Here is a 9,362-nt window from a genome sequence, read left to right as displayed (position 1 = left end):
GCACGATATAGCCTCTGAATGTTAACGAAATGTTTGTATTTATTTTTATTTTTCGTCTTGTATCCTTGCACGATATAGCCTCTGAATGTTAACGAAATGTTTGTATTTATTTTTATTTTTCGTCTTGTATCCTTGCACGATATAGCCTCTGAATGTTAACGAAATGTTTGTATTTATTTTTATTTTTCGTCTTGTGTCCTTGCACGATATAGCCTCTGAATGTTAACGAAATGTTTGTATTTATTTTTATTTTTCGTCTTGTGTCCTTGCACGATATAGCCTCTGAATGTTAACGAAATGTTTGTATTTATTTTTATTTTTCGTCTTGTGTCCTTGCACGATATAGCCTCTGAATGTTAACGAAATGTTTGTATTTATTTTTATTTTTTGCTTTTATCACAAACATAAAACATAAATAAAAGTCTGCACTGGAGTTCTGTTATTTACACTTAGCTACTCACTCAAAAATGAGAAAAAAATTATTTGTTCAATGTACATATCAACTCTTAGAATAACCAATTCTATTTTATTTCAATGTTTTTATGTTTACTAATTTCACCCATTTACTACGTCCAATAATTCTAAAGAGAAGGAGATAGAATATGTCGCTGTCTGTTTCTAGCCTAACACAGTTGAGGAAATACTAGCTTACATCAACTGTTCCATACTATCAGATTATGGAAGTTGCAGTTGTCACAGTTGAACCTTCAGTTATGTAATAACTTCTACTGGAAGAGTTGCTAAAAGTCTACAATAATAATAAATAGTCTTAATTGCGACTTACAGGCAAACTACTTAAAGCTTCTATGACCACATACATTAGGTTATCAGCTGAGTATTCTCACTTAACAGTTTTCGGTATTTAATCTAATAATACCTGATGACATTGGGTCAATTTAGCGAAATTACTACCCACCAAAGCAGAACTGTCACGTGCAAAGTTTCATGTCTCACGCCAGTCACATTTGGCCAATGTAGTTACCACTATTCAAAAAAATTGCATGTTGAAATAATTGAATTTAATTCTGTAAATTATTAGGAATTACAGAAGCACATATAAACTTAAGCCTTATTTTATATGTGGCAAATTCCGGTTAGAAGTCCGAGTCCAGCAGAACATTAACACAGCCTGTGTGTACACAACCTCTCCGGCATCTGGTCAAGTTCTACTTGTTTTATACTGCCTGTGTGTACACAACCTCTCCGGCATCTGGTCAAGTTCTACACAGGCTGTATAAAACAAGTATTAAGGTGACCTCTCCCTGGTCAAGTTCTACTTGTTTTATATTGCCTGTGTATTAAGGTGACCTTGATAAAGTAAATCTGCTCAACGGCCAGACTTAAAGGGGGGGGGGGGTTATGAAGGGAAGAAACCAAAGGTGACAGTTTTTAAAAGCGGAAAGATAATTTAAAAAAAGCTAGAATAAAATCTGTGGAAAGTCAGGGATCATAGACTAAACCTCTAAACGCTGATATATGCTTAGGCATTTGTTGGAGTAAGTTAAGTTAGGATAAAGAAGATTACTTATATCCTGTAATAACTATACTATGTCACCGTAATAAACGATTTACCTAACATAACTTTGAATAATATGACAACTGTGAAAAGTGGAATGTTTAGGTTTGTGTGTGATTATGTTAGCAGAGGCGTCGAGAGCTAGCTCAGTTCCCGGGGTCAGTAATATCATCGGGCCTCCCTTTCATTCTATTTATCAACTTTTGCTGATTTTTCATAAAAGAAATTTAGGGAACAATTTTTTTCATGAATCCATGAAAAAGCAGTAGACATTTTAGCTCATTAAGTAGTATGCATTTCTAGTGAGGTTTTGAATATCCCACTGCCGGGCCCCTCAACAGATCCCGGGCCCCGGGGCAGCTGCCCCATTGCCCCCTCTCTGGTTAGTCCTGTAAGTTCAGCTAGGATAATGAAAGTTATGCTTAGCTCGTAGCGATTATGTTAATTTATTAAATAATTATTTTTAATAACTTTATTGAAAATTGTATGAAAAGTGGAAACATTATCAGTGTTATACAAACATTTTAGTTAAAAATATATTGTGCTTATCAAACAATTTGATAAACGCCATGTGTACTTTGTTGAAAGAAACATATATGGTCAAAAGTTGATGTGTTTGTGTTCGAGCTCTCACGATAGTCTAAATTACAAAAACTAGCAAATCTAATTTTACAATCATTTAAGGAAATGTATTATCAATACAGTTATGCTTAAAATTGATGTTTATTTACAATGTTTTTAATTACTTGATTTTTATTTTATTATTTCAGTTAGGATCTACGATTATCAGCAATATGTTTTATAAAGTAATGTCAGTGAAATATAGTTTATATAAAGTGCAACAAACTATAGTTTATCCTTTATAGAATGATAATGAATACAAAATGAAATAGTTAAAAATGTTCTTTAAAGCCAAATCTTTATTTTCATTTATCTCACAGTTTCCCGCTTGATGGGGTCATCTCCAGGGTTGTCCATGCCTAACGTGAACATGTCCACCTTCAGTGCTTGTAGTGTGGCCACAGCAGCTGAGAACAAGGCGGTCCAGTTTCCATTGTCACAGCGTCGGAAGCGGCGTGTGTTGTTTACCCAGGCCCAGGTGTACGAACTCGAACGTCGTTTCAAGCAGCAGAAATACCTGTCAGCTCCGGAGAGGGAACACCTGGCCAGCTTGATCCATCTCACTCCTACTCAGGTGAAAATATGGTTTCAGAATCACCGTTACAAGTGTAAAAGGCAGGCCAAAGAGAAGGCTATGGCTGAGCAGCAAACTCAACAGTCACAGCAACATTCGCCCAGAAAAGTAGCTGTGCCAGTGTTAGTTAAAGACGGAAAACCGTGTTCGGCGGGCTCAGGAGATCACGACGGTGTCTCATCAGCTAGCGGTACTTCTTCAACTTGTGGTAACATGGACACAAGCACACCAGATATACACCTAACTCAATCACATCACACTCGGAACATTTTGGAAAGTTCAACCAGTCTCGGCGAGTCTTGCGCCCAAGCTGCCATAGTGAGTCGATCTCACGTGTTGTCACATTCTGCAGGAGCTAGCCCCGGCCCGAGTCTCACCTCGCTGAACAGCCTAGGTGGCTACAGTCAGCATCTCGGTCCTCACAGCGGTTTGGACCTCGGAATGGGACTAACCGTTCCAAATAGTGCTGTCTGTCCAACATACCTCCAAATACAAGGTAGAACGTGGTAAATAGTTTTGCCGATAAACACAATTAGTAATATTGGTTTGTCTTGGCTCATCCCAGAACTCTACATCCCGTTTGTGCTTGCAAAATGTCTATAAACTGTTTCGAATCTGCTACAAACTGAAATACAACATTAGAAATAAGGTTTCCTGTAAGTGTAAGTAAGTGTACCTTTTGATCCTGACTCAGCAGAACTGTTTGATCACACTTATCGGTACAAAGCGCGAACTAATTCCTGTTTGGTAATCCTAGGCTGATTGTTTTCGAAATAGAGAACAGTAAAAATCGTGTTTCAAGAATTTAATAGAAAGACAATTGGAGAACATACAATTTGTAGTGGAGTAGATTCAACCTTATATGTGTTTGATGCGCCATGTTAATTTTTTTATGTATATATATATATATATATATGACGTACTTTGAGTTAAGTTAAATACATTTTAGATAGTTAGCCCAAGTTTGTACAAGCATATATATGTTTGTACATTAGCTTTCTGTGTTCATAAAGTTTTTGAGTTGAATAAGATTTGTGTAAGTCTATCTTATTCTAAACAGTTCTACAAAGTTTTGTTTTGACACATTTACACAAAATTGTGTGCGGCAGATAACGTTCCATAATGTCACTTAGAAGTTGTGTGATTAGTACACAACGATACTCCAGGGACTGAAAGGAATACACAACGGCTGAAGGATGGTAATTCAATGTCTGAGAATAATACATAACATTTCAGGTTAGAACACACGTGCATCGACTTTTCAGATAAACAGAATAGTTCAATGTTTCATATTATTTAGTTAACAAACGACAACTCAGTTGCAGTGCTGCACGGTTAGTGTTTTAAACTTTAAATCTACTGTCAATGAATAAAATACTACAAACGAAAGTGAATCAGTAATGAGACAGTTATACTCTAAGAGAATATGCTATGAATAAATACGTTGCAATTTAAAATTACTAGTCTACGATCCAGAATATTGCATACTAAAGTGAATACATTACGATCCAATGCGTAAGTAACATTCTGAAGTGAATAAACTTCAATCCAATACATTGTATTCTAAATGAAAGTATTTCGATCTAATACTTGACATTCTTACGCAATGATTTCGTAGTTTATACTTAGTGAAATACAATGGTTAAAAGTAGCACTTTAGTGTCGGATGTGCCTCATAGTATTAATTACTTAATTCACAAGTATTAGAAAGAAAATTATTGTTAAATAAAAAAGCTATGTAGGGCTGACTATTTAACTTTACATTACTGGCTTCCCCACTTTGTCTGTTGAAGGCTTGGTGTTTTAATATTATCTTACCTTTCATCATTATACCTTTTCTTTAGTTAACTTTTGAATACTACTTTTATGACTATTTTACAGTAGAGTAACATTTTACGATATGAATTTCTGGTTCTATTTGTTTTGCCAGTGAGGAATCCAGTAATGTAGAGATTTTATTCGTGTAATTTCAAGTCAAGACGGCTTAGTCTGCTATGTGATTATTAGCCGGATCAAGTGATATGTCCACTTCCATCCTTATCTTGTTTCGTTCCTTTTTTTTCTAGTTCAATAGCCAGTCCTAAATAGAATGTTTTGTTCAGCGATACATTTTTCCCCCTAATACTTGTTTGTTTACTTTTTTTTATAAGATGGCGTACGTGGGCTATTAGGTTATAGAGTGTATTCTAAAGCTTTATTAATTTTGCATAGAATAATAATAAAATAGATAATCAAAGATCATGAAAGACTGTTTTGCTCTATCAAATGATGATAAAATTATAGTTACTGCTAGAATTAGGTAGACGCTAGACCTGTTGAAGAAAGATGATGATGAACGAAAATAAGAAACCCCGGTTTTGGCTATTCGCCGGTTTTCGATTTTGGGACGCTCTGGATAGCTGAAAAGCGGCACATACACCGGAGATAGAGCGACTATGCCAGGTAGTCCTTCATATCTAGCTTCTGATAACTTGTAGAGAAGAAAATCCAATTGACTTTTGCATTGCTTTAATACAGGCGTCCGTGCTATTCCTACATAGAGAGTGATAACGCACTCTCTGATGGTTCTCCATGAGAAGTTGATACAAGGCCCATCTAAAGTTTTAACGCTTAACTGTTTGAAATAGTAACTCCGATTTTCAGACATAATGCTTTATTATCCATGAGGATCAAAGTTTGTGGGATACTTATATATTATATAGGGTAACGTTAAAGCAAATAACAGTGAAAGAAATACACTATGACATGAAACTCAACAAAATTAAGATGGATTATTATGCATTTTTGGTGACAGAAATCGCAAATGGGAATTAGATTAACGCAAAACTAAAGATAACTAAAACTAACTTAAATACATTCACTCGCATCACTATATAGAAAAAAATAATGCGTTAATAGCATCTGACGTAATGACGAAGATAGCTAAAACTAACCTAACATCCGAATTTGTAATTAAGTCTATACAACTATTCATACTGTAAAATATATGTAAAGTTGTTGTACAAAATATTGTAAAAACATTTGAAATACGTCATATGAACTCTGAATATGACATTAGGTTTATTATTTATTAAAAAATATCAAATCATAAGGTTTATTTATTAAGGCTATTCAAAGCTGACATTGTAAACCTTGTACAATATTTTTTATCGTTTATTATGAAATTTCATTATTTGAACCTAGTAGAATAAATTAGAAAAAATAGCCTAAAATAGCCTAGCGTGATTTATTTTTACAATGCAGCATTAATTTTCTTCTTTCTTAAGGAGTGCATAAGACTATTATGTGTGCCCAAAGCATACAGAAAATTGAGTACGTTATAGTAGAACGATAGGGAATATGCAAATCAGGAAGTCATGTGACACTTCCAGTCAATACGAAGTTGCGGTTGGACGGAATCCATCACAACTGTTTTTTAATATTGTTTGGCGTTTCACGCTAGTACAATGCCACCAAAGATTGATAGAGTTGGGGAAGAGTATGTAACAGCCTTTTCCAAAGCAAAATATCAGTACATTCAGATCATAAAGATGTATTTAACTGGGAATATATAATTTCCGCCACAGAAATTGCATTGGAAAACAAAGATGATGGGTTAACTTGGGAAACCAGGACCATCCATAAAGATACTTAAAACAAGTCGTACTCCAGCCGTGGTAAGCATTATGCGACATCTTGTTATACGTGAGAATCCAAGTGGCAAACGATGTCCATGTGCCTCATAACAGTACTCAACATACTGAAGAAGCATCTATGTTTGGAAAAGAGACACAAGTTGCTTCCACGATATATCTGTTAATCCTCAAGCAGCTGGAGATTGAAACGGGTATTCATACTATTCCATGCGAAGACATGCCGATCAATTTGCTAAACGCAACGCCTGTTGAAACGGGTACTGGGAAACAGTTGTCCTCGAACACTAAGTGGTTAATGGAAAATACGCAGGGATGAGTGGTGTTCTTTGGGTAGACAGTCTTACGACAGTTCCTCTTGCAAAGGAAACTATTCTGAGGTCTATTGTCAAGATGCTTAGTCGTCAGATAGAGCAGGACCGTGCATGGTGATTAGAAGCTGTAACGATGTCAGGATGTTCAAAATGCGTTTTAATATAACGTACTCGTAATCTGATACAATCTGAAATAGACGATACAATATTTTCACTGTCTCTTTTTTTTACTACATTTTTTATATAAATCAATAAATTATGTAGTTCACGTCTAGTAAAAACGATATATTTCATCAAGTAAGAACACCATATAATCCTGTCGGATAGTAGATCTTGTACTCACAATATCTCGAAATGTGCTTTCTTATTTTACAACACTTTCCAACTAAATATAAAACAAGAATGGGAAGCTTAATTAGGTGTAGGTAAGACATACATTGCTTTTCTGGCATATAAAGACTTCACACATAAGTATACAGACTTACTTAAATATACTAGGTATATGTAACCTTACAGCTTCAACTTGTAAGATTATTAAGCAATACAAATGTACATACAGATAAGTTCATGCTAAATCATTAAATGATTTTTGTTTGCAGATGAGGTAGTGTTTTTCTAACACTATATCTATACGTATAAGTTAATATTATGTATCATTACACGTGTGTTAAATACACCTTCTTACTCTGTGAATGGAACATATTGCCTCCTTTGTGAATGGCTCTGTGTTATATGTTTCTATCTTCCATAGGAGAACTGACTGATACAGTCATATATTCAGGACTTTGAGTAATACGAATAAAATTTTTTTTGTATACCTTAAAGAACGACACTGTTATTTTTGGAGATTTTTCTAACGATATTGACGACATAAAGAAAGAAAGTTTTCTTATGCTGAAAAATACCATTTCAACTTTTAAACTTTATTGATGTAATGAGAACATAGCAACTCACAAAAAACGCAACTTTGAAAACAGCGATACTTAGAAAGAATGGTAAAAGCCTGTGTAAAGTATTTCGAAGAGCTCAACTGTAAAATATTAGTTTCAAAACTCACTTCAGTGATGGTTACGAGCTAGAAAAGATGAACTTTTAAATATATCTGATATATTTCTGTAGGCTTTGTTGTTTCGTTATTAGTTGCTGACGAGAGTAGAAGATAGATGCCATTTCTGACTTTAAAATGAATAAAAAAAAAAGCTTTAAGGCGTAGAGGATGAAGACCATTTCTAATGGATGGAGTTTCAACTCTAAAGATAATATTCATCTTCTTATCCAAAGATCTGAAATGTATTATGCTACTTTTCTAAGATAGTATGATACATCAATGCCGTATTTCACTGTAATTTGAATAAACAAGTTTTTGGTAGGAAATATATATATATATATATCTGAATAGTTGTGTCAGTTCTCACAGCATGGCAGGGAACAGCACGTAGAGTCTGAATATCAGGCAGAATTTTGTTGTAACTATTAATACAGTTTAACAAACAATAAGGTATTTCGTAAAATTCTACATAAACATATAGATGGTGTACAATTAGTTATATATATATATTTCCTTACCAAAGTACCACAGGATCTGTAGTTGGGCATCATTATAAGCTATTTTCATATGTCCGTTTGCGTCCGCAACCAGGAATTAATTTTATAAATATAATTAATAGTAACGAGTAACCTTTTTAAAGCAGCAAAACTACACCATAAGAATATAAAAAACTAATATTGTTTTCTGTAGACACAAAGTAAAGAATGAACCTCATACACACATATGACTGAAAAATATGCATACACATAAGTGCTTCCCAGACTATTACTTTAACATATATTGGTATATCTTTTTATATAACCAAGTATGCTTAAATTAACAAGACGTTTTATATAAGCAAAGATGGCGTGGATTTTGAATAATGGAAACTTTTTAAACATAAATGTCCTTCATTCGTATACCTAGTAATACCACCTCTTACTGTAGACAAAGTAGAAAAATATAGTTATTGAGGTACAAAACTACCAAATAACTTATTATCAACCTGGAACGGGGAGAAAAACCAGTGAATAACAATGTATTGGAACAAAGATCGCACAGTACGACACAAACAGATAAAAGGTGTTGTACTGGTTGCAGGACACTGGAAAATACAATGTATTGGAACAAAGATCGCACAGTACGACACAAACAGATAAAAGGTGTTGTACTGGTTGCAGGACACTGGAAAATACAATGTATTGGAACAAAGATCGCACAGTACGACACAAACAGATAAAATGTGTTGTACTGGTTGCAGGACACTGGAAAATATATAATTTCAGAAATACAAATGCAATGATAACACCCGCAATGCTCCCCCCCCCCTCCCCAGCGGTAAGTCTGAGGGCTCATACTGCTAAAACTTGAGTTTCGAGAACCGTGGTGGTCACAGCACAGATACCCAATGTGTAGCTTTGAGCTCACCAACAAACACACAAAGCACTTAAAAATCGTTGGGAGTAACCTATCTGTCTAATTATTTCTCAAACGCAGATGAGAAACTAGTTATGAAACTACTCATCAGAATTTTAAGTTCTAGACTAGTGCTACCTAAACTACTCATCAGAACCGGAGAGGCGAACTTTAAATACTAGACTAACACTACCTAAACTACTCATCAGAACCAGAAGGGCGAACTTTAAGTTCCAGACTTGAACTACCTAAACTACTCACC

General features: G+C 34.7%; 1 protein-coding gene across 1 annotated transcript; it reads left to right on the top strand.

Moving 5' to 3' along the window:
• The first annotated feature begins 2,457 nt into the window (after positions 1 to 2,457).
• LOC106478556 (homeobox protein Nkx-2.1-like) lies at positions 2,458 to 4,212 on the top strand. Its single transcript, XM_013939108.2, has one exon. It carries the CDS (start codon positions 2,469 to 2,471, stop codon positions 3,219 to 3,221), a length of 753 nt encoding a protein of 250 aa, XP_013794562.1. The 5' UTR covers positions 2,458 to 2,468; the 3' UTR covers positions 3,222 to 4,212.
• The last annotated feature ends 5,150 nt before the right edge of the window (positions 4,213 to 9,362 follow it).

Source organism: Limulus polyphemus, unplaced genomic scaffold, assembly GCF_000517525.1.
Source record: "Limulus polyphemus unplaced genomic scaffold, Limulus_polyphemus-2.1.2 Scaffold224, whole genome shotgun sequence".
NCBI classification, from domain to species: domain Eukaryota; kingdom Metazoa; phylum Arthropoda; class Merostomata; order Xiphosura; family Limulidae; genus Limulus; species Limulus polyphemus.
Note: the sequence above shows the minus strand (reverse complement) of the source record. Positions and strands in the feature narration are given on the sequence as shown.